The sequence below is a fragment of the Mustela nivalis genome, assembly GCF_964662115.1.
Source record: "Mustela nivalis genome assembly, contig: HAP1_SCAFFOLD_681, whole genome shotgun sequence".
NCBI lineage: Eukaryota > Metazoa > Chordata > Mammalia > Carnivora > Mustelidae > Mustela > Mustela nivalis.
In genome coordinates this window covers 197,747-222,907 of record NW_028135982.1, presented here as the reverse complement: position 1 = coordinate 222,907, position 25,161 = coordinate 197,747, and the positions used below count along the sequence as shown (strand labels likewise).

The window sequence follows — 25,161 nt, the reverse complement described above, 5'->3', positions numbered from 1 at the left end:
TCCCACAGGAGGAGATTTTAGCGCCCTCTCAAACTTCTGTTTTGCTATCTCTCCCCAGCCTGCTTCCTCTGCAAAAGTCACCTCTTTGCCTGTGCATCTACCACCTCTTAGAGCTTTTGGAATCAGCCACGAATTGCAGTGCTGATTCCTTCCATGACCCCATATTGTTTACAGGAAAACTCTTCTTCGTTATGCCTTGCCGGTCAGAGTGACGGTTTCATCCACAACCTGGACCAGGTTCGGGAATGTTCTACACATAAATGTGAGCAAATGTCTTCTGTATTGAGAGACATGTACATTCTGTAAATGGACTCTATTGAAAAACCAATACATAGGGTACACTTATGTCTTGACCCAGCTGGAAGGAGGCACTTTACTTCCATCTTTCAGAAAATTGGTGTAACACATTGATTTTCATAACAAAGAAAGCAGTTTTGTGTCCTCTACCAAAAGACTGTCATAGTAAGCAATAAATTGCCTCTTTGGAGTGAACAAATTAATAAGATATTTTCTAAATTTCAAAATAACAAAGACAGAACGATGTCTGTAATGCTAAGTGCATCCCCTTAGTTGCAGGACATTGTGTCATGGACCACCTGAGCAATGACACATGGCGGCCGGTAGTCTGATTCACCTGGCAACCTGTTAAAAGAAAGTCTTGCACATGACAAGCTTTCAATAAGACACTGACAAGATGGCCAGGAAGCCAGCCTTAGCTGGCTTTTTCAGGTGTCCAGACATCTAGTCAACCTACCTCACCAACTCATCACCATGCTTACTGGAGTAAACCCAATTTCTTCCTTCCCCCCTGGAGATGGGAGAAGAGCCACTCACACGTTTGTATGGAATTCTCATTCCCCCTCGCTCTTTCCCCACATGGCGCTGTCTGCAAAATAAATAAACAAATCTATATGTCACCGGAAGTTCCTGGGTCAAATTACACAACTCGGACAATTTTGGGTCACTACAGCCTTTTGTTTTTCTCTCCACCTTAAGCCTTCTGGGTGACCAACAGCTATCTAAAACTCATGTTGCTGCCATATGCTGTTGTTCTGCTTCATCTTCCCAGTAAAGTTCAGTATTTTTCCCTAAAGTTTGGTTTATCAGTATCTCCAGCGTCTATATCCAGCTAGGGTCATGATCCCAGGTCCTGGGATCAAGTCCCACTCTAGACTTCCTGCTCTGCGGGAAGCCTGCTTCTGCCTCTGCCTCCCATCTCTTATGAATAAAAAAAGAAAATCTTTTAAATAATTTAAAAAAACCATTTCTATCTTCCCACTTTTAAAGCTTAATTCTAGGAATTATTGCTATAATTCCAAGTGTCCTATCTCTTTCTTAAAAAGTCTTCTCCAGGGCACCTGGGTGTCTCAGTTGATTAAATGTCTGACTCAAAATTTCGGCTCAAGTCATGATCTCAGGGTCATGGGATTGAGCCCTAGTGAGGCCTCTGTGCTCAATAGGGAGTCTGCTTCTCTCCTTTTCCCTTTGCCCCACCCCCCTACTCACATGTGCACACACATGCTGTATCTCTCTCTCTCAATAAATAAATAAACAAATCTTTAAAAAGTCTTCTCCAAAGGGAGTTTGAGAAATAGTCCAGTAAGGGGCTGGAAGAAAATATTATAGGTTTTATTCATATTTCATGTCATCCACTTAACTGTTTAGCTTTTGCATGTCATTTATAATGTGCATAATAATTTAGAGTAGTAGAGTCTATAATTTATCAAAAATTTGCTTAAATTGGTGGTATGTACGCAAATATTTTTGTATGTATGTATGTATGTATGTATGTATTTACGTATTTATTTATTTTTGTGAAAGAGAGGTGCACAGTAATAAAAGGAGATCACTGCTCCAGGGACCCAGATATTTCCCCAAGTCCTGTTTCCTTCCATTCCCTCTGGGCTTCATTAGACCCCCTTAACACCAATCTTGTCCCTAAAACACGCCCTCTGCAGCACCAAGTTCAAATGCTTAACTCGGGCCATCACTGCAGGCTGTACCGGGATGACCTTAGGGAAAAGGGTGGTGGGTCTCACGGGTTAGCTGTGTCACCTCCATGAACAGTCCTTTGTTCTGAACAGCTAGTGCAGCCCACGTTTGCAATCACAGGCTCTGGCACCAGAGTGGGCGTAGATCCCAGCTGGCCCCTCAGTAGCAATATGGCTTTGGGAAAGTTGTGTCATTTCTGGCCCAGACTTAAGGCTCATCCATAACGTGGATGAGAAGACAGTGTGACCCTCAGTGGGCTGTTGAAAGGATCACGAGATGGTTCGACTCAGATGCTCCGAGGTACCCAGCACACAGTAGGCCCACAGTAGAACAAAAAGTTGTTCTATTGATCTTATAGTTACTATTACTCATACTAACAAAACTGATCATTTGAGATGATTTTCAAGCGAAGTGTCTTTGCCTGGATTTCTAAGATTAACCTACTTCAAAATGAATTCTGCTCTACTGTGAAAAACGAGCTAACCAGCAGGTTTCTTCTGTGTCTTTTCTGAACTTTTTAGGATCCTCTCTAGAGAAAGGTTCTAAAGGAAGGCAAAGTGCAGAAATACTCTTGCTTCAAAGGATGTGTAGGAAATGATTAATTTTGCCAAAAAACAGTGCCTTGAACGTAAAAGATGTTTGACGAAGCTCACTGTACACAGTGTATCCCTCCAGGATTCATAAGTTGAAAACTCAATGTCCAAAGGGACATAACTAGGAGATGGGGTCCTTGGGAGATGTTTAGGTCATGAGGGTGGAGTCCTCATGGGCGAGATTAGTGTCTCCATAAGAGAGACCCCACAGAGATCCCTTGCCTCCTGCACCTTGGAGGTTATAGGGAGAAGATGGTCATCTGTGACACAGGAACTGGGCACTTGAACAGACACGGAATCTTCCAGGGTCTTGATCATAGACTTCCCAGCTTCCAGAACTGAGAGAAATAAGTATGTCTTTAAAGCACCTAGTTTATGGTGCTCTTGTTACATCAGCTCAAACTAAGTTAAAGCTTGCCTCTTATACTGAAAAATAACACAAATGTTAACAACAATTAAAAAAAGGAACAATGTGGCCAATGACATGTAATGAACATCATCTCTCCTCTACAGAGCAAAGAGCTTAATTAGTTTCGGGCAACTCAGTAGAGTATGATTAAACCAAAGAGCAGCAAGATGTCTAAATGCTCAAGTCCTCTGCCTCCTACTTTTCTGTCAAAACAAAAGAAAAGCCCTAGGCTGGTTTTGGTTGCCACCAAGCACAAAATAGCCAAATTCCAAATTAGAAAGCTCTGGGGTTTAATTGTGGATGTATGGAATTACATAGAAGCTCTCTTTGATCATTCCAAAGGATGTTTCCCTCAAAGGTTACAAATACATCTCAGCCTACCAACCATCTCAGGCCTACCACAAAAATTATATATATATATATACACTTTTAGCATTTTAAAATGTGTCTAAATTTCAGTTTCGGATCCAGTTTTGACTATTGTTATGGGCTTAGTTGGATGCCCCCAGATTCCTACATTGACGTCCTAAGACCCAGCATCTCAGAATGTGGCAGTATTCAGAGACAGGATTTTTAAAGAGGTGATAAAGGGAAAACGAGCTCACTGGGGGTGGGCATCAAGCCAACAGGAGTGATGTGCTTACAGGAAGAAGAGATTAGGACACAGACAGTACAGACTGAAGGACAATCGTTTGAAGACAGAGTGGAGAACACAGCTATCTGTAAGCCAAGGAGAGACGTTTGAAGAATCAAACCCTACTGCCACCTTGATCTTAGACTTCCAGCACCCAGAACCATGAGAAAATAAATTGCATGTTGCCTAAGCCACCCGGCTGTTGATATTTTGTTTACGACAGCCCATGACTCAGAAATTTGAGGACCTCCCCCCCAGACTTTATCCTGAAGTTCTGTTTCAGCTTCAGGGGCTTGTGTAATACTACTGTATCAAGGAGGGAGGCTCCTGACATTCCCTGCACTGGGTCATTGAGACACTGCACAGCTGTCCCCAGGGCTGGCTACATAATTTACAAGCCCCATGCAAAATGAAGATATAGGGCCCTTTGGGCAAAAACAGGGAGGAAGTGTTTGTTAAAGGTACTAAAATAGAAAGCTCATTTCCTCCATGGTCTGTCTTCTGAAGGGGCATGGCTGCTGTTTTCTATTTGCATTTAATGTCATTCCAAGCAAATAAAAATTTTAAAATGTGATTATGGGCATGATTCTTGCCATTCATCTTCACAGGGTGCAATGTCAGTGTTAGATAATTCACGCAGGGATTCCACAGCTGGGGCACACCCACGTGCCCTCTTCTTATCAGAACTGTGGAAATCCTGAACAAGACCAGCTCTGCCATCTTTACCTCACCTGGGGACTCACACATGTTCCACTGACCCTGCCTCCCTCAGCTTCCTGATGAGTAAGGAACTTGACAGGATCAGGAGCCGGGGGCTGCCTTTCTTTCCCTTCCCTCCTAAGTCACCACTTCCAAGGCTTGGCTAACACAGGGAGTTGACATGAGTGAGAAAGGACAAGACAGGGTTCTGGGCTGCTCACAAGAGGCCACCACCTCCTGCCGGTGCTCAGAGCAAGCTCTGGTCTGTAGGGAAGGCGAGCTCCGGTTGACTCGGTCATAGACGTCACGTGGTGGGCGAGTCTCCTTGACCACCACTCACGAGGTGTCCATTTCCATGCTGTGCTCACCGGGCAGGGCGAGCAGTACATGCAAATGAGGAGGCAAGGAATGGTGGATACCCACACTGGGCTGTCCCCTCTGCCATGTACGTGCTCCACTGTCCCACCTGTTATGCCCCAATAATGGGTCCATGATTAAAAGAGCGAGACTGATACAAAGCGAAGGTCAACAAAGCTTTATTTCGCACCAAGCATCAAGAATCAAACTGACCAGCCAGGGCCGCTTTTCTTACAGAGAAGTCAACCCCTCTCTCCTTTACGGACTAGCTTTTAAGGACATAGGCCATGTGGTTGGGCCTGGTCATGCACAGGTGGCCAATGAAATTGTAACACACAGAGAAAGCTGCACAGTGATGCTAGGTGACCACTTACCTTTTAGTAGATATTTGACCTAGCCTATCACCTTGGTTAGGATTGGCGCCCAAAAGACTCACAAAGGGCGGGACCCATACTCCTTGGTAGCTAGGGAGACAGTATGCAACCCTCCACTGATCAGATATCTTACCTGGCCTGACCCACCCTTGTATTTGGGCTTTGTTACCTGAGGTTGATTTCCGGGACTTGTTTTTAAGTAAGTCCCCTGGGAGAAGGGGAGCAGGGACAGCTTAAGGGTTAAACAACAAGGTTATTGTGTAACCTCAATGGAAGCCTCTGGCTAAAATATAAAAATATAAAATAGGTCCTTACACCACCCACTTCGCTCAAAAAACACAAAGTAAAAAATAAAACTGAGTAATTCCTAGACAGTGAGAGAGAAGCACACAGACTTCACCTTAGAACCCTTCTGAGGGCGGTGCTTGGCGGTTAGGGGGGTGTGAGCGGGTTGGGGGTGGATAATGGGACCTCTGAAGGTGTGGCCAAAGGGCAGGGCCCTTTGGGAAGGGGCTTTCTGGGGGAGGGGCCCTTCTGGGAGCAAAGCCCTGGGTGGGGGCATTCCCTCTGGGGGCAGGGCTGGGAGCAACCCCAGGAACCTGGCCCACAGAGAAGCTGGTCCTGTCTCTCCCTCTGCCCCCTTTCCCCAGGGACCCCTAGGCTTTGGAGACTAAAGTCAAAATTAAAGCCATATGTCTAAATGGTTCATACTGTGGTTGGGTAGTGTTTTTAACATATTAATTGACTGGTTTTTCTCAGTATTTGTCAAACCTTTCCCAACTCAAGGCTTTCTCTTAAACAGCAGCGCAAGGCTGGCCCTTCAGTTGGGTCAAGCTATTTGGTGATTCTCTGTAAAAACCCACCCTCTTGCGCTGCTCAGGAGGGCAGTGTTGCATCCTAGGATAAACATAAATGTATATCAAAAGTGTTTACAAATTATATTTATATGTATACATTCAATTCTATGTTTACATATATATGTATAAAATAAAAATAAAAATATTGTTTAAAAGGCTGTTTTCCGGGATGCCTGGGTGTCTCAGTGGGTTAAAGCCTCTGCCTTCGGCTCAGGTCATGATCCCAGGGTCCTGGGATGGAGCCCCGCATCGGGCTCCCTGCTCAGCGGGGAGCCTGCTTCTCCCTCTCTCTCTGCCTGCTTCTCTGGCTACTTGTGATCTCTGTCTGTCAAATTAATAAATAAAATTTTTTAAAAAATGCCTTTTTGCAGGGAACCTGGGTGGCTCAGTCCTTAAAGCGTCTTTTTTCCACTCAGATCATGATCTTAGGGTCTTGGGATGGAGGCCCACATTGGGCTCCCTGCTCAGCAGGAAGCCTTCTTCTCCCTCTCCCACTCCCCCTGCTTGTATTCCTGCTCTGTCTCTCTGTCAAATAAATAATTTCTAAAAAAGAAATACTTTATTAAAAAAATATATGTAAAATGCTATTTTGCCCTCTATCCTGGTAAGATTGAACACATTCCTAACAAGAGATCTTCCTTGACTCCGTGATAAAAATTTAACATTGTCTTAATGAATCCTCACAACATCCGCCTCCCCAACCCTTCTCAGATGTTACAATTAAGGTTCAGTGAAGTCCAAACACTGGGCCTGAGGTAATATACCCAGTATGTGGCCTCTTGGCATAGTCTAGCAGCCCAAATTGGGGGCGAGGGTGTTTGAGTGTCGTTGGCCAGGATGAAAAAGCTGAAAGATGAAAAGAAGGGTAGTCTTGCTTTTTGGCCCAAAAAAAGAGGATTTAGAAAGAAAGAGACCTGTCGCCCAAAGGAAGAGGCTCCCCACTGATCCCAGCAGGGCAGGAGTCAGAGCAGAAGGGAAACTCCCATCACCAAGGAGAATGGGCTTCTCCTTCATACAAAAGCATAGGATCCCTCTCACCTGATATGTTTCTGTCCCATAGTCATCCCCCTCTGCCTGCCCCATAATAGCATTCACAGGAAATGGCTGAGAGATACATTCAACTTGCAGAATTATAGCAAATAAAGTAATCTTTGACCCATCCTGGGAGCTTCTGATTACTGGGAGGGGCCAAGCCATCCTAGGGCAAGTGCACTCATTTCAAGAACCAGTAAAATGACTCCAAGAGTATCATAAGGGCTAGTTATCATGACTGGTCCAGAAATATTTCTGGGAGTGCCTTTTAACATCCCTCCCATCATTTCTTCTCATCTCCAAGGGAATGGTACTTAGGTGTTCTGAAAGAAATATGCATGACTAGTAAACTGTGTGTGACCCCTGCCGCCTAATTAATCCCTCACCAGCAATTAACACTGATGGTTTGAAGGATGGCTACTCCCCTGGCAGGGCAAGAGCTGAAGCAGAATGTATGGGGCGAGGCGACTCTTCCCTCTGGATATAAATAATTAAACCCAGTAGCCACCCTTCCTGCCTGGCCACTGTCATTTAGGTATGGCTGATTATCCCTAAATGGGAATGAGATGGGGGCGGGGGTGAGGGAGGGAAGCAGGTGACGGTCAAAAATCTATAGTAGCTGCCACTGAAAGTCCAACCTGGCATTAGACTGAGCTCAAGTCCTGATTCCATCATATACGAGCTGTATGAACTTGGAAAACTGAGTTCAACTCTCGAAGCATCTGCTTTGCCCCCCCCCCTTGGAGTGAGAATAGTCAGTAGTATTGACTTCACAGGGCTTATTAGGAGGATTAAATTAGATACTGTTCATTTAGCACAGTTCATGGCCTATAGAAGGCACACATAAAAGTTGATTATCGTTTTTATGGACCTCCAACTTTAAGCCTTCTATAAAGAACCAAATGATATCTCTGAAAAATACCAACTGCCTACAAGGTTGTAGGGAAAGTGGTATCTATGTTGACCTGATTAGAAAAAAGTGGAAAATCTCTCTTGTTTAAGCCTTGTTGAAAATTTTCTAAACTCTGTCCGCTCTTCTGCTTTAGTAATTAGAACAAACATTGGAGACTCGTGGTTTTCTGATACCTGAGTTGCTCGTTGTAACACAGGGCAATTTGACATTAGTGTTTATTTAAAAAATTACCGCAAATGAAGATAAATGGTGAGACGTGCAATAAATTTGATGAAACTCCTGACGTGAGTGTTTCTTCTTGGGATTCTCTCTCTCTTTTTTTTCCTATGATCTGAGAGCGGATTACATTCTACTTGGGTGATGGCTCAAGTCAAATGTGTGGTTTTGCAGGTGCCTATCCTTTCACAGACAATCTTGGATGAACCATCATTGTCTCTGTAAGAAAACGGAGGGAAAAATGTGATTTTAACACTCAGCCTACAACAGTTCAACAATCTACCAATGTGAATTTAGAAACGCTGAGCAGGTCCCCCTTCTAGTAAGGAATATCTCTCCATTTTTCTTATAATACCTGAGTTTCTACAACTGAGCAATCTACTCTTTTTGTGTAAAACAGCTTCCCAGGATTGTTTCTCCTTTAAACGCAAGTGAACTTTGGGGATGGCACTCAGATCCCTTTATTTTACTGGACAACTGTGGAGCAGGGGTTGGGTGTGTTTCAAGAGGGAAAATATCCACAAGGGGACAGAAAAAGGACATAAATATACAAAATCCCATTTTCCAAGAATGTAAAATGCTAACTTCCAGGGGAGCCTGGGTAGCTCAATTGCTAAGCATCGGCCCTTCAGCTCAGGTCATGATCCCAGGGGCCTGAGAATCCAGCCCCGTGTCGGGCTCCCTTCTCAGAGGAAAAACCTGCTTCTCCCTCTCCCACTCCCCCTGCTTGTATTCCCTATCTCATTGTGTCTCTGTCAAATAAATAAATAAAATCTTAAAAAAAATGCAAACTTCCAATATTTATTGTTTTTCCTTTGCTCTAAATATCTCAAGGTTCACTTGTTGAAAGCAATTGATTGAAGCCCTGGGAAGAAGTGGTAGATTGAAGCACTCATCAGACTTGTTTGTGCTGCTTTGCAGGGGTCTGGCTGCACTAAATTATTTCAAGAAGTATTAATTATATAAGTCACTCAGAAGAAGCCATTTACCTATTTGATTTTCTTTTTTTGAAGAGAATTTTTTTTTAAGATTTTATTCATTTGTCAGAGAGAGAGAGGGAGCGAGAGTGAGCACAGGCAGACAGAGTGGCAGGCAGAGACAGAGGGAGAAGCAGGCTCCCTGCCGAGCAAGGAGCCCGATGTGGGACTTGATCCCAGGACGCTGGGATCATGGCCTGAGCCGAAGGCAGCTGCTTAACCAACTGAGTCACACAGGCGTCCCCCTATTTCATTTTCTGTGGTTCTTGACCCTTCCCCCAAATTCTCACAGGCCTCCGCAGCTGGCACAGAGTCCGCTCCCATAACTATAATCCCTGTCCCATACTCTCACCTCCATCATACATCATACATACCTGATACAACCGCACCTTGGTAAAAACCCAACCCTCTGTCCACCCTACATCTGCCCCTGGCAGCTGAAGGTGATTGGTGAGAAAAGCAACGATGCTGGAAGCTTTCACATTAAGTTTTTTTTTTTTTAAGATTTTATTTATTTATTTGAGAGAGGGAGATCACAGTAGGAGAGAGGAAGGGAAGAGATCACAGAGAGAGGAAGGGAAGCAGGCTCCCTGCTGAGCAGAGAGCCCGATGTGGGACTCGATCCCAGGACCCTAAGATCATGACCTGAGCCGAAGGCAGCGGCTTAACCCACTGAGCCACCCAGGCGCCCCTTTCACATTAAATTCTTAGCCACAAATCCAAGTATGTTTCTCTGACCGACAGAATCTCCACTCTTCTCATGAAATATTTTGACTATTTCACATCTTCTTTCCTCCAACCTTAAGCCAGGGCTTCTCAACACTGGCCACACTTTTGAATCACCTGGAAGACTTTAAAACACAGGAGTGCCCACCTCCAGAGGATCTGATCTAATTGGTGTAGAACCAATTAGATTAATATCCAATTAGGGTCTGGATATAAGTGTGCTTTTAAAATTCTCCCAGTGATTCTAATGTACAGCCATTTTGTTCAGAGTGAGAACTGAACACCTTCCATCAGATACAGCTGATGACCGACCATTCTGATGACTTCACTGAGAAAAGTAAATTGAGGGCACCTGGGTGTCTTCAGCTCAGATCATGGTCTCAGGGTCTCGGGCTCTCGCATTAGGCTCTCTGCTCAGCAGGAAACCTGCTTCTCTCTCTCCCTCTGCCTGCCTCTCTGCCTACTTGTAATCTCTCTCTCTCTCTCTCTCTCTCTCTCTCTCTCTCTCTGTGTCAAATAAATAAATGAATAAAATATTTAAAAAAAAGAAAGAAAGACAAACTGGGTGGGTGTGTAGGTGGCTAAGTGGTTAAGCATGTGAATCTTGGCTCAGGTCATGAGCTCAGGGTTATGAAATCGAGCCCCACCTCAGGCTCCATGCTCAGCGGGGAATCTGATTGAGATTCTCTCCCTCTCCTTCTGTCTCTTCCCCCTGCATGTGTGTGCTCCTGCTCTCTCTCTCTCTCTCTCTCTCTCTCTCTCTGTCAAATAAATCTTGAATAGAAAAATCGGTAAGGAAAGAAGACCCACAGAATCCCATTAAGTTTACCTGGGTGGAACCCTTACTCAAATCCCTTCTGAGTGAGGACAAGCCCCTCCACTTGGGGTTTCTTCTCATTTCCCTGATCTCTGAGTATGAATGTGCTCCAGGACCCAACCTCAGACTTCTCCTCTGTCTTCCCTGAGTCCTTGGTGACTGTCCCTCTTCTACCATCTGTCTCCTGATGACTCCACATCTCCACCTACAGTCCAGACCTGGATTTTGAGCTTTCTTCCACTGCCTGCTTTCCAGATCTACCTAGATGAGTTAAACCCAACATGTTCAAAACGAAGCTCTTATTCTTCTCGAGCTCTGCTGGTCTTGCAATAGCTCAAACAGGAAACTGTAGAGTCATTCTTGATTCATCTCTTTCGTTCACTGCCCACGTTTAATTCTTTGGTAGAAGCTGTGGATTCTATCTTCAAAATATATTCTAAATCTGACCAGTTCTCCACACTTCAGTTACTCCCATTGTGGTCCAAAACACCGTCTTCTATAGCCTGAGTTATTGTAATAGTCTCCTATCTGGTCTTCTGGATTCCATTTTTGCTCTGTTCTAGTTTATTTTCCACTCAGCAGTTAAAGCAATCCGTTTAAGACAAAAGTCAGACCTTGTTATTTCTCTGCTCTAAGATCTCCAATGGCTCCCAACTTCACTCAATACAAAATTCAGTCTTACAAAATGTAACACTCAACTTCCTTCTCAATTCATCTCCTACCTCTTCACTCAGCTGTCTCTGCCTCCGCTCACCAGCCTCCTTGGTGTTTAACAGAGTACAGCAAGTGTGTGCCTCCCTTGGGGGGTTGCACTTGTTTCCTCTTCTTAAATGTACCCGTCTTGTTCTCTGAATCCACTCAAGGATCTGCCAATGGCTTTTTATCAGAGTAATCTCCCCTAACTGCACACAGCCAGCACCAGCACCATCACAATCAACATAGTTTCTGGCCCTCTCTACTTTTGACTTCTTATCAACAGCTGACATATTATATATTTATTTATTTACTGTCTGTTCTCTCTCTTCTATTTGAGTGCATGTGCTATAAAAATGGTATTTGTGGGGGCTTTTTTCCTGATTTATTTTGTGTTCAGAAGAGGATTTGATACATAATACTCAGTATATAATTGTTGAACGAATGAATGAATCAATGGAAATATCAGGTTATCTCCATCATAAGGGAGATTTCTCTCAAGCATTTTCTATAGTATTGCCCTATTTCATTCTCTGCACCTCTGGGTTGATTAGTAGATAAAATCATCATGTAAAATCAGTTTGAGCAAGGTTGGATCCTTAAGCTTCTATGTCACCTAGGACTCCAAATGTCACGGTGTACCATGCACATTTGCCTCCAGCCTTCTCCCCCATATTTTGGTCATGGATCAGCAGCTGAGGCATCGTTCAGCTTTCTTTTCCCCTCCCCTGTCTCAGTTCCAGGAGGTCCTCCTTGGCTTTGGGCCCCCTCCTTGTGGGTGATGAAGGCAATGTAGGGAGAGGCAGCAGCTTCCCTGACTCACCCCTGCTTTCTCCATTCATACTGATCGTGTAACGCATAGCCTGTGCAGTACAGGGCTGGCCAGGTCAGTCTCTGCCACCTTAGGACCTCATTTTTGTTCCCTGCGGCAGCTTGGCCATTTGCAAAATCAGAAATTGTAAAAGTACAAACAGGAGACAATATGCCATATTTTATGGATTTTAAGATGCCCCTTTCCTCCCATTTTCTTTCACATCTCCAATGTCAGGAATTGTCTTATAGTTGGGGCTGAGCAGGTGGAAGTCCCTATAAAGTTACCACAGCTTGACCCTGTGCCATGTGGTAACTGCTCCTAGGGCACAACTGATCATCTACATCCCTTGGCATGGCAAGCCACAGGCCTTTTGAGGACCATTTAAAGAAAGAAAATAAACTGGTTATTATATGAAAATCTCAGATAAGGAAAAAAAAAGAAAAAAGAAAAAGAGAAATCCCACCAGCATCAAACCAAGCAGAATGGACGGGTGGCAATTTGGATGACTTCAGAATACTTTTATAAGAAGTGCAGCATGCAAAACAATCTTGAGAAAGGAGAACAAAGCTGGAGGTATCAGTTTCTTGGATTTCAAGATATACTACAAAGTTATAGTAATCAAAACAGTAGGGTACTGGGAGAAAATATACGCATAAATCAATGGAAACAGGATAGAGAGCCCAGAAATAAATCCACAATTATATGGTCAATTAATCTTTGACAAAGGAGGCAAGTATAAGTAACAGAAGAAAGTCTCCTGAGAAAGTCTCCTGGGAAAACTGGAGAGCCATATGCAAAAGAATGAAACTAGACCACATTCTTTTACCATACACGTAAAGAAACTCAAAATGGATCAAAGATCTAAATGTGAAGTGTGAGGTGTGCCTGTCTTGCTCAGCCTGTACAGGATGTGACTCTTATTCTTGAGGCTGTGAGTTTAGGTCCCACATTCAGTGTAAAGCTTACTTAAAAAAAAATTAAATGAATAAATGAGAGACCTGAAACCATAAAACTCCTAAAAGTCAATAAGCACTTATCACTTGGAGAATGTTTAGCAACATTATTTGTGGGTATGTCTGCTTAGGCAAGGGAAACAAGAACAAAAATAAATTATTAAGACTACAACAAAATAAAAAGATTTTGCACAGTAAGGGAAACCCGCAACAAAACCAAAAGGGAACCTACAGAATGGGAGAAGATAGTGGTGAATGATAAATATAATAAAGGATTAATAACCAAAATATGTAAAGAACACACACACACACACAAAACCCCAAAAAACCCGAAACCCCAACATATAATCCAATTGAAAAATGGGCAGAGGACTTAATAGACATTTTTCCAAAAAATACATACAGACATCCAATAGACATGTGAAAAGATGCTCAATATCACTCATCACCAGGAAAATAAAATCAAAACCACAGGGAGATCTATCACCTTATACTTGTCAGAATGGCTAGTATTAAAAAGACAAGAAAGAACAAGTGTTGGCCAGGATGTGGAGAAAAAGGAACCTCTGTACATTTTTAGTGGGAATGTAAATTGGTGCAACAACTGTGGAAAACGGTATGGAGGGTCCTCAAAAAATTAAAAATAGATTTACCATATGCTTTAGTAATTCTAGGACTTGATATTTACCCAAAGGAAATAAAAACACTTGATTCAAAAAGATATATGCCCTCCTAGGTTTTCTGCAGCACTATTTATAATAGGCAGTATATGGAAGCAGTTCAGGTGTTTATCAGTAGATGAATGGGTGAAATAGGTGAAGGGGATTAAGAGGTACAAATTTCGTGTTATAAAATAAATAAAATAATTTCCTGTTCTCATCTGGAAATGAAAAGTACAGCATTGGGAATACAGCCAATGATAGTATAATAAGTTTATATGGTGACGTGATGATATACTTATTGTGGTGATCACTGAGTAATGTATAGAATTGTCAAATTACTATGTTGTACACCTGAAACTAATTTAACATTGAATGTCAGCTATATGTCTAATAATAATTTTTTAAGTGCAGCATGACAGAAGCTCTGGGTGGCTCAGAGGAAGATATTGTGAGAAAAATCTGGGCACTGAAATCTCTCAGTTAGAAAGTAAATAAAAGTAGTGAGATTCTTAATGTGAGGTTTGGAAAAACGTTAACCAAAAATTTTAACTTTTATTTTTATGTATGCATTTAGGCCATATGTAATAAAAATCTGTCTAAATACTTACCAAAGAGCTTTTTGAATACATTTAAATTAAAATATTAATGAAAAGAAAACATTGTATCATAGTTTGAATGGTAGCATTTTTTGTTTCTTATTAAACTATACCAGGAAAGGAGGCCAAGACTCAATAAAATATGGCTATTATCCCCAGTATCACAAGAGCATGAATCTCTCTGGCTTAACAAAGCCTAAGGAATCTACTACAGAAATGGGTTGTTCTTACTACCCTGGAGCCTTTTGTGCAGACTATGAACCAAAAGCTCAATATTAATCTTAAAATTAATTATATTACAAAGTTGTATTATTTGGAAGATGTGTTTAAATGACTCAAAGTTAAAAGATCTCAGTATAATGCTGGTTCTATAATTATCCTCCCAGAAAACATTACTTGTAAAACTTAATGATGTAGAACCATAATCATAGCATTGAGTAGGAGGTTTCCAAACAGATGGGAAAGTTTTTTGGTTGTTGTTTTCCAGTTGTTTTCTTCCCTTTCCTCCCCTCCTTTCACAAGGAGAATCAGCCACCTGTTTTTAAAGGCTGAAGTGTTTTTACTGTTCTTGGTCGGAAACATTTGTTTAAACAAAGTAGCACTTGGTTGCTAAACCCTTGATTCTAAATGGACATAGCCATCTCATTTTTGTTGGGCCAGGGTTTGGATAACAATTTGATTTCCCAGTCTGTTTCTTTTGTGACCATATAACCCTCTCCCAGTGTTGCATGCTCTGTGAGCTACAAGCACTTGAGAGCTCATAAACACAAAGACTCTAAGGTTTCTTTGGGATTAGCACCATACAAATGCAGATTTGGCACAATGGAAGACTGATTCCATCCTTGTAACTGTTACTGCTCTACTTCCTGCTTCCTCTGGGTAGCAAAGCTAGCCACTGTTTTTAAAATACACCCTCACTTTAGCTGCTGACTTTTACATTGGCTGCCTGGAGAAGAGAAGGAGTTCTTGCCTATGTATTTCAGTGTTTTGATCCCTTTCAATTATTTTTTAAAATATATATCATTAAATTTTACAGGAGTATTACAGAATTCCTAATTGCAGAATTTGAACTTGAGCTACGCAATCTTACTTTTCGTCTTCAATCTATGTGTCATTGACCCTTTTAAGTCTGATTACCTGTATGAACTCTCTTCAGAATCTTTCCCTGGTTAACACAGTATAGAGAAGTGCTGGAAACCAGTTCTTTTCTGTGACACAATTCTTCCAACGGAGTTGAAATGCTTTGCAAACAATTTCACGTATATCAGCCAATTCATATACAAAGCAATGTCATGTGAATCCTTTCCTTTTTATATATCATCTTTCAGTGATGATCAGGAATTCATGCTGGTACAGAGACTCTGGTTTGGGAGGAGGAAACAGGGGCTTGCGAGGGGAGGGCGAGAGCAGAAGCTGCTCACCTGCTGTTAGAACTGACCTTAGCTGGTGGTACCAACATCTTCACCCTTTATGCATCTGCATCCTTTATGCATGAAATAGCAATATGCCTTTCCCTGTCGTGTAATCCTTATTTAGTTAATACCCAGTAGGATTTGCAAGCCCTTCACATCTCTGTGGATTTATTTTATTTCAGAGTGCAAGTGACTTTATGGCCCAATTACCATCATTGTGACTTATTGCATTAGTGTGGGAGGGAGAGAGGAGCAAGAAACGCCTGATCACGTGTATCGTCATCAATGGAATGAGTGCCACGCACTCCTGGCCAAGGCAGAGGGATGATGAAACCTTTCTGATCTATTTATCAGAACACTGAAGCCTGGGTGATTGTGCCGTATTTTAACAGACAAGTGTGTCAAGTGTATGGGTGAAGATGTTGCAGTGGTGGTGTTAGAGTAATTAATATTTGGAAGGTAATGAATACTTTGAGTTTAAAGATGTCAAAGGTCAAAGACGGGAGGAATGACTAAGATCGGATGTTGACCCCCTCAAATTACAGGGGTATTGAAGCGAGACTGAGTCACCACCTGACCCCAGAAATGAACCAGCGAGGCGGGCTCCTTATTAGAGCAAGGCTCCCGGAAGCCAGATAGCCCTTGTGCTTGCAAGAGCTCAAGGCACAGCCGGCTGTGGAGCACCGAAGCAGCAACAGCCACAGCAGCCACGGGAATCGTGACCCTCGGGCCTGGCGCCTACCTGGAATTTCCGCAGCGCCTGGTTCAGAACCACCGGGGGGGACAGCTCCCCAAGGCCGCCGGCGCCGACTGCGGAAGGGGACCGAGAGCGCGGGCTTCACGCTCCGTGAGCCGGCTGGGGCGGCGGGAAGACCGGCTGCGTCCCCCACAACCCCGGAAACCACTCGGTTCCTCCCTTCCCCCTGCAGGGCCGCGTGGGGCCTGCGGGTGGCCGTCCCGGGCCACACGTCCCGCAGGCGAGGAAGCCACCGGCCGCTCTCCCCGCTGCCGCCGCCGCCACTGCTGCTCTCCTCGCCCCGCTCGACCGAGGGATGTGGGGCGGGCCCCGCGCGGGCCCCGCCCCGGCCTGCTCTCCATTGGCCGGCGGGCCGGAGGTGCGAGGAGGCGGGGTCCGTCTCTGGCCGCTCGCGCCCGGCAAGGTTGGCCAGGGAGCGCGGGGTGCAGCGGGAGGGCGCGCGGGGACGCAGCGGGCGCCGAGGAGACGCAGCGGCGGCGGTAGCGGTGGCGCCTGGGCCCGGCCGCAGCCCCTGCCTCCCGCCCTGCGTCCCTCCGCGGCCTGCAGCCTGCGGCGCCGGAGCTTCGAGGGTGCTTCCTCGGGCGCTGGGCCCGAGGCGGCCAAGACGGCGGGCGGCCGGGCGCGGCGGGCGCTGTGCTGCGGGCTGCGCTGGTGGGGGGCGGCGGGCCGCCTCGCGGGCCCAGTGCCCGGCGCGTGCGGCCGGGAGGCGCTCTGTGGGGCCGGCGCGCCGGCGGCGGCCGGGGCTATGGCCCAGGTCGGCGGGAGCGCGCGGAGGAGGGCGCCGGCGCTGCTCGAGGCCGCCCGCGCGCGCGCTACGAGAGCCTGCACATTTGGGACGACGTGTTCCGCGAGTCCGGCCCGGACAGCGGCGGGAACCCCTTCTACAGCACGTCCGCCGCCTGGCGCTCCTCCTCGGCCGCCTCCTCGGACGCCGAACACGAGCGCCCCAGCCCCCCGCTGCCTCCCGACGCCCCGGAAGCGCAGGAGTCCGACGAGGACGAGGCCAGCGCGGGTTGGAGTGCCACGCTGCGGGACCGCCCGCCCCCGCGCTTCGTGGACACTGGCGGTAAGGCGCGGCCGGCGGGGGCGGGGGCGGCCTGGGGTGGCCTGAGCGCGGGACTGGGAGAACTCCAGACGCTCCGCCGGCGGGCTGCTTGAAGGCGGCTTTTCGGTCAGCACACAGATGGGGCCCTGGCAGCGGGGATTTGAAGTGCGAGAATCAATCTGGTTGCGTGGTGGTGGTTGGTGGGGGCCGCTCCGACTTCCCCGCGGATGGAGAGGATGAGGCGGAGGCCCAGGTTGCACCCTGCCACTGGCAAGGACCCAAGGGGGGGGCCTTCCCTCTCTTGCTGGTAGTGTCCAACCCAGTCACACCTGTGGGGTTGCTCGTTAGGGGTGCGTTTGAGTTAGGTTCCTAAAGCCCGATGCAGCTTGTGTGTGTGTGTGTGTGTGTGTGTGTGTGTGTGTGTGTTTGTGTCTGTGTGTGTTTGTTGCGGGTGGGGGGGTACGTAAATCGTTTTGTGTGGATGGCCCCAGAGCAGCGTTACCCAGGTGCCAGGGGTGGGGCAGCCAGCCTTTGGAGGGAGGCCTAGTGTGAGCCGGGATGTCTTCACTGGCTCGTGTTTTCTCCAGTGAATCTGACCAACATTGTCCATGCCTTTCAGGATCACTTGCTGAGAGCAGAGAAGAGTGAGAGGACCAGTTATCAGCGTTAAGCTGTCTGCTCTCGCTCCAGAAGGCACTTGTGTGTTCTGCTTACCGACACGGTCATGGTCAAGCCCCTGATATCTGGAGGTCGCAGGCCTGCTGGCGGTTGTGGCTGCTTGAAATCCTCCTTTACTGCCTACTTTTTGGAAAGGTAATTCTGACATGTCTCTGCTTAGCCTGCAGAAGCTCTGCGGCCTCTGCCCTCTGGGAGAGGTGGAGACCAGCCTGCAGTCCCACCTGTCCCCTGATGCTTTCTGTTCCTTGCTCGACAGCCTACTGTGGCAGGCCCTTGTTTCTGCACACCATTTTCTTGTGTTGAAGAGTGTGCAACCAGTGTTGTGGAGGACCAGGGGGTGGCCATACTGGACCCAATGCTGCTCTCCCTGTGGCTCTCCATGATTGTTGTTCAACCATGGAAGGCAGGCCAAAGGGAACCCTGGCTGGTGCCTGAGCTTGGATCTGGACCTTGTGCCACAGCCTGCTGGTAGGCTGATTGGGTTGGCTGGACTCTCTCAGCAGGGAGTGGTCTGCAGACCTCCCACGGACAGGCTGCCGTGTGGACACCCTGAGCTACAGCTGGGCTCTAGGGTCCGAGTCAACTGTGCTGTGTTTTGGAATGGGTGAATTTAACATATTCTCATTTAGGCTTCAGTTCAGAGTTTGGGAATTTTGAAAGTCACATCACCCTGCATAATCCTTTTAAACCCCATACATTTCCCAGAATGTCATAAGGGTTTCCAGCCCCAGATGGCTGTTTTCCATTCAATTAGCTCTTTAAGAATTGTACGTACCCAGAGCTCTGGTTTGGCAGACTTGATGCTGTGAGTGCTGTGATCCAGTTTTGGATCTTGGAACATGAGAGACATGTCCTCTTGTTTCCCTCCCTCTCTGGCGAAAATAGGGGAATCGTGTTAGCTTAAGCCTGGTTATGACTAAGAGCCATGAGTGTTGGTCTGAGAAGGATGAGCGCACCTAAATACATTTTCAAGCAATATTATGTTTCTCAGTAACCTATACTTGGGAGAAATTCTGCATCAGAGCAATTTAGTCTAGCCACTGCGGCACCTAAATGGTCATGAAGTTCAGGATCATTTGTCATTTAGCATCAGGTTCAAATTCTGCTTCCTTTGGATGTGCACTGAGCTCACATCTGGACCCAAGAATCACAGGCAGGCAGGTGCTTTAACCAAAGACATTTAGTGGTTATTGGATGGTATTTATACCCAATTTTGTTTTCCGGTTTTTTGTGGAAGCTTGCTTTTAAAATCCAGCCCTAATGAAGAATTTCCTTTTATTCTTGAAACAGTCTTTCCCTGTGGGAAATTCGGGGTGGTGGCGGAAGCGTGAGGTGGATGGTTTATTAAGCATGAGTTCAGATGGCCTGGAACAATGGGATATGATTTATGGGGCCTGGAAATAGATGCCGGGCAGAGAAAACCCTTGTGCCCCACGGTGGGGGGGGGGGGGAGAGTTGGACGGGTTTGGTAAGAGTGAGAGCTGTACCCTGGCCAGTCTGAGAGCAGAGAGGCTCAGGCTCTGAGGTTTATTAAAGTGTCAAATATAACCCCACTTTAGGAAGGCAGCTTGGGCCTGTCTTCCATCTTTGTTCCCTGGTTCACTGACAGACGTCAGCGGGCCGGTGGGGTAGGAAAGGGTGGCAAACAGGACGGTGGCATTTGGATCTATAATCAACCCTCGAATAGGAAAATCCGTAGCAGAAATGGCTGTTGCTGCTAGAAGCAGATGAGGAAAGCAAAGGACTTAGGGAACAGGTTTCATGCCTGCTTTCTGCTGCAAAAGCGTGTGTGTGTGTGTGTGTGTGTGTGTGTGTGTGTGTGTAGATAAATGAATGTGTATGTGTACATAGGTGTCTTACACATAAATATGTATTGCTTGTGCTGGCTTGGGCTGGTTGGGGATTTTGGTTTTGGTTTTAAATTAGAGATCACAGGTGCTGTCTAGGAGTCCCTCTGATGCCCTAGACTCCCTGCGCCAGAGAGAGGCATCGGCACTGGGCACCCCTGAGCTTGGATCTGCATCTGGAGTGCAGTAGGGAGGCACCTGGTGCCCAGCCAATGGGAGGAGGGCAGGGAGGCAGAGGTGTTTCTGTGGTTCAGGTTGAGACTAGTCCGCGAGCAGCTCTTCTAGTCTTCCAGTCTTCCCAGATTCTTCCTTCTGTTCTGTCCATGCATTTAGCTTCCTGGATCAGGCGCTCCAGAAGTGCAGCCAGCAGATAGGAGTGGAGGTACCCTCTCCCTCTCCCCCTTCCCTCTCCTCCCTGGCTTCTGGTTGTGCCTGGAGATATGGGACCCCTTGAGGTGATTTAAATACAAAGACCATGCTTGCCCTGCTGCCTCTTAAACCCTGTCTGAAGGGAGGGTCAGCCTGGAAGCTGAAGATGCGTGCTGGGACCCCAGGGTCCAGAACCTTCTCCTGATCAGACTTACAGCTCTCCCTCTAAAATAACCCCTTCAAGCTGTCAGCCTCACCTGCCCACTGTGTAAATAACTGACACAGCAGGCGGGCTCACTCCTTGGAAGCAGCAGGAAATTCAGGACGCGCTGGTTTCCGGGCTTCTGCCCTTCTCATTTCCCATTCCGAGCAGTCTTGTGACTCCTTCCCTCTGAGGAGGCAAAGGAACAGGCAGATTCCCAGATGCTCAGGGGCCCCTCTGTGTTTGGCTTTGTTGGTGCTTCCTTTGCCGTGGCTGGCTGGATTCTGAGCTGTTTGCTTTTTCTCTTAGAGGCTGGACATCCCAAGAGTTTTTTTTTTTTTTTTTTCTGTGTACCACATCAGCAACCCTCCGTAATCATTCAGCAGGGAGGTGTGACCTTGAGAAGCTGAAGACAACCATAGGGCTTTGGAAATTAACATGGTTAAATGTTTTATCTTAGGGTTTGTTGTTGGTTTACTCGGCTTAAAGTCTTTTTTGACTGAGAAGTAAGAGGAGAAACATCTTAAAGCTAGAGATAAATGTATATGCTTGTAATGGGTTTGTGAGCTGAGGTACCTGGGCCCTCGTCATTGGTGTCCACGGTGAGCCACTGCTCCCAGCTTTAGCTCTGTATTGCATTCGGTGGTTCCGGGAGAAGCTGGGTGTCTGGGCGAGCGACAGGGTATGCCTTATGCAGTGCTCCCTAATAGTCAGCCACGTGCCCCTACCACACAGAATTCAGAGAAGGGAGCTTCCTGGAGGGAGGTGGTGTTCAGGCTGTGGGCATAACGGTGACCACAACCAGCGGGCCCCAGTCATAGCGTTCTGTTTCATAACCACGCCAAACCTTTGCGAGTACTCCGAGAGAGCCGCGATCACCTCCACTTCACAGGGAGAAACATGATTTCGTCTGAGGCGATGAGATTACCTGGGGAAGTGGTAGCCTTCTCTCGAGGGAGACTTGATTAATCAGGGAAGGTCGTGCCTTTTTAGTTTTTTTTTTTTTTTTCTTTACAGCATCTGAAAACTTTTGCTGTCAGAAATACTTTCGTATTTTTACAGGAATTGCTTATAACTTTTTCTCAGGGCGTATGCAGTTCAGTGAGGTCTAATGCATGTAAGGATTTGGATTTGTGTAAACAATCTGCACAGTCGGATAAGAGACAGGAAATCTGGAATGTTATCTATTTATTTAATCTGTCTCAGCCACTGTGATGAGCATCAATAGAGTGCTTCTGCAGGCATCAGGGCTCTGAATCCATGGGGAATCTGGGGGTTGTGTGGGGTCTGGTACTCAGTTTTATTTTATTTATTTTATTTTTTTAAAAAAGATTTTATTTATTTTATTTGACAGATAGAGATCACAAGTAGGCAGAGAGGCAGGCAGAGAGAGGGACGAGGAAGCAGACTCCCTGCTGAGCAGAGAGCCCAATGCGGGGCTCGATCCCAGGACCCTGAGATCATGACCTGAGCCGAAGGCAGAGGCTTTAACCCACTGAACCACCCAGGCGCCCCTGGTACTCAGTTTTAGAGTTGAAAACTCACCTTTATTTTTAAGAAGTGTGATTGTGTATTTTTTCTTATTAATAAGTAATATATGTACATTTTAGGGGAAAAATTATAAAATTTTAAGAAATCCCATAACCCCTCATGACCTTAACTAATCATAGTTAATCATATTGAGTATATTCTTCATATATCTTAGGTGTCAGCTTGTTGGGTGACCTGCTCTTTAATTGTAATTAATATATTGTAGTCATTTTCCATTTACATTTTTAAATGTCGATTTTAATGAGTCCACGGTATCACACAGTTTCCTCTGGGTCAGTGTTGTTGCTGCCTCCCTCTTGTATTTGTTCTGCTATGATAAATATTCTTGAAACCTAAGTCTGTTTGCACATCTGTAGCACAATCCTTAGCAGAAAATGACCGAAGCAGAATTGAATCAAGGACCCACTGTAAGGTTTTTGGTGTCTGTGGTGAAATAGGTCTCCAGAAACATATCTACAATGCTCCTGCCGGCTGTGCACTGAAATCCTTAGAAAGTCATGCTCGGAGGACCTGCTCCAGTGTGTGATTCCTGCCCGCTGGGGCTCTTAGAGGACCGTTGCCTTTGGTAAAGCTTGCTGAGGTGTAATACACACACACACAGCACATGAGTCCTAGCATGCAGCACGCTGTGTGTAACTACTACCCAGATGAGGATCAGGAACATTCTGAGCACACCAGAGGTTCCCTCCTGCTCCTTCCCAGTCAGTCACTCCCTGCCCCCTGCTTCTCTTCCATCACCAGCGATCAAGTTTGCCTGTTACCTTGCTCTGGTGGTTCGGTTCCTCAGGACATCTGTGGATTCCTTCTTGTTGTCGCGTATGTGGCATCTTAAATTTCGTTATCGTCTGTTGTCTTCCATCACGTAGGTACTGTAGTCGGTTATCCGTTCTCCTGTTAATGGTCTTTTACATGGTATCCAGTTTGGGGCTTCTGAGGATAAGCTGCTTCAGACATTCTTGTGGTTTTGATGGACAGATACATTTCCCTTGAGCATGTAAACCTAGGAAAAGGTTTTCCAGGTCCTAGATTAGATGCGGGTCTCCCCTCTCAACCTCGTGGACTGGGTGATGTTTTGCTGAGGCCTGTCTTGTGCATGGCCAGATGTTGGCCACCTCCATTTGGCCTCTCCCCACCAAATGCCCAGTGGCACCCTTTCCTCCAATTACATCAACCAAACTTTTCTCCAGGCATTGCCATATGTCCCCTGGGGAGCCAAATCACCTGCAGGTGAGAACAACTGCTTAATTTTTTAAAAATTTATTTTAAATTTATTTTTTGAAAAGATTTTATTTATTTATTTGAGAGGGAGGGGAGAAGCAGAGGGAGAGGGAGAAGCCAACTCCCTGTTGAGTAGGGATCCCGGTGCAGGCCTGGATCCCAGGACCTTAGGATCATGACCTGAGCCGAAGGCAGATGCCTCACCGACTGAACCCCCTGGTGCTCTGAGAACCCCTGCTTCAGTACATGCTGCCACACTGTGTTCCAGTTCATCCAGCTGCCAGCGATGTGCGGGACATGCCATGTGTTAATTCAGCAACATACTGAACCCTGCTGGGATAAAATGATGAGTGAGACCTGTCTCCTGGAGTCCAGCAGGAGAGACAAAGTAAAGACAAGGAGACAGAGCCTCTGGGAAGCAGTGGGATCAACATTAACAGGGATTTATATGGAATTCTGGGGAGGGTCACTTGGTCCAGTGGGGTTGGGGAGGGGTGGCCTCTGTGATGGAGGTGGCCCCCTGAGCTGCTTCTGGAAGCAGAGATAATGATTACTCAGGTGAAGAGGAAGGAACAGGGCATCTCCAACTCAGGCAAAGGCCAGGAGGAGAGAGAAGGTATGCCACTCTGCCCAGGGGTGGACCCACCCTTTTCCTACCCTGAGCATCCCGACCCGAGGCCTTATTTACGAAAATGTCCTGAAACGCGACATGATGTCCTTGTTACCACAGCACAAGTAACTGTAGCTGGGATCCAAGGTCCCATGTTCAGGTGCAGATACAGATGTTTCCGGCGTTTCCTGGCGCCCACAGGGAGGGGAATGTGGTCGGCTTGGTGAGATCTATGAACTTAGGATGGAATCTCTGGAGAAGCCCTGAGCTGTGCCCTTGAAAGAAGGAAGAGGGAAAGGGAAAAACTCAACTTCTGTTGGCGGAAAGAGGCACGGTGTTGTCTCAGGGTGGGAGGGATGTCGTACTAAAAGGATAACAGGCTCTGAAAACACCCTGTAATGTGACGATGATGTTCCGCCCCAACTGGCACGTGGTGCAGAGCCCCTCTCCCCTTTTCGAGTTTCAGAAAAAACTTATTACAAAAGTAGGAACCCCGGGCAATAGTTAGCTGTGTGTTTAATAAGCCACTTTACTAAAAAGTTTAGAACTGCAAATCTTGACACTCTCACTGCGACAGACTACCTCCTTGGCCAGGATATTGGAAACTTCATCTGCTTCAATTTCCAGCTTCTAGGCTCGTGGACACCCCCACCCCATCCCCATTTCTTCTGTGGAAGAGGAGCGATCTTTTACAAATATAGGCTAATCTGATGATTCCCCGCTTAAAGCTTCATGTAGCTTCCAGTTGAAACCAAAGGGAATTCCAGAGTCCTTCGCAAGGCCTCCAATGCCGACAGCTGCTCCGCAGCCTTCCTTTCCAGTGTCCCCTTAGTCCCCTGTCCTGCCGTCTGCACATAATCTATTCATTTCCGCCTTCATGCCTATGGGGCCCATACCTGGAATGTTCTTCATGGCAGTCCTTGCTTGTTAGTTTGGTCTTGATTCAGATGTCACTGCCTTACCCCATCCCTCTTTGCTGCCACATTTGCTAATATGTTTCCCTTGTGGGATGAGATGCTGGATGTCTTGGTCACAGTTAGGACACGGTGAGTCCTCTCTGTTTGTTGAATAAAGGAACTAACAGAAGACCAGATGAACACACAGAGAGCCAGAAAGCACAAGTGGGGGGAATGGCAGAGGGAGAAGGAGAAGCAGGCT

General features: G+C 46.3%; 2 protein-coding genes across 2 annotated transcripts in view; both read left to right on the top strand.

Annotated features, from left to right (window-relative positions):
• LOC309857380 (conserved oligomeric Golgi complex subunit 2-like) overlaps window positions 1-25,161 on the top strand; it is a gene marked incomplete at its 5' end in the record, with an annotated part of 224,882 nt that overhangs the window by 39,292 nt on the left and 160,429 nt on the right. The window lies entirely within an intron of this gene.
• The window catches only part of LOC309857377 (uncharacterized protein), a gene marked incomplete at its 5' end in the record, with an annotated part of 45,247 nt that continues 28,182 nt past the window's right edge, over window positions 8,097-25,161 (top strand). Inside the window, 2 exons of the mRNA XM_082750091.1 lie at window positions 8,097-8,144; window positions 17,030-17,549. Coding sequence (XP_082606217.1) covers window positions 8,097-8,144; window positions 17,030-17,549 — 568 coding nt within the window. The remainder of the gene's footprint in view (window positions 8,145-17,029; window positions 17,550-25,161) is intronic.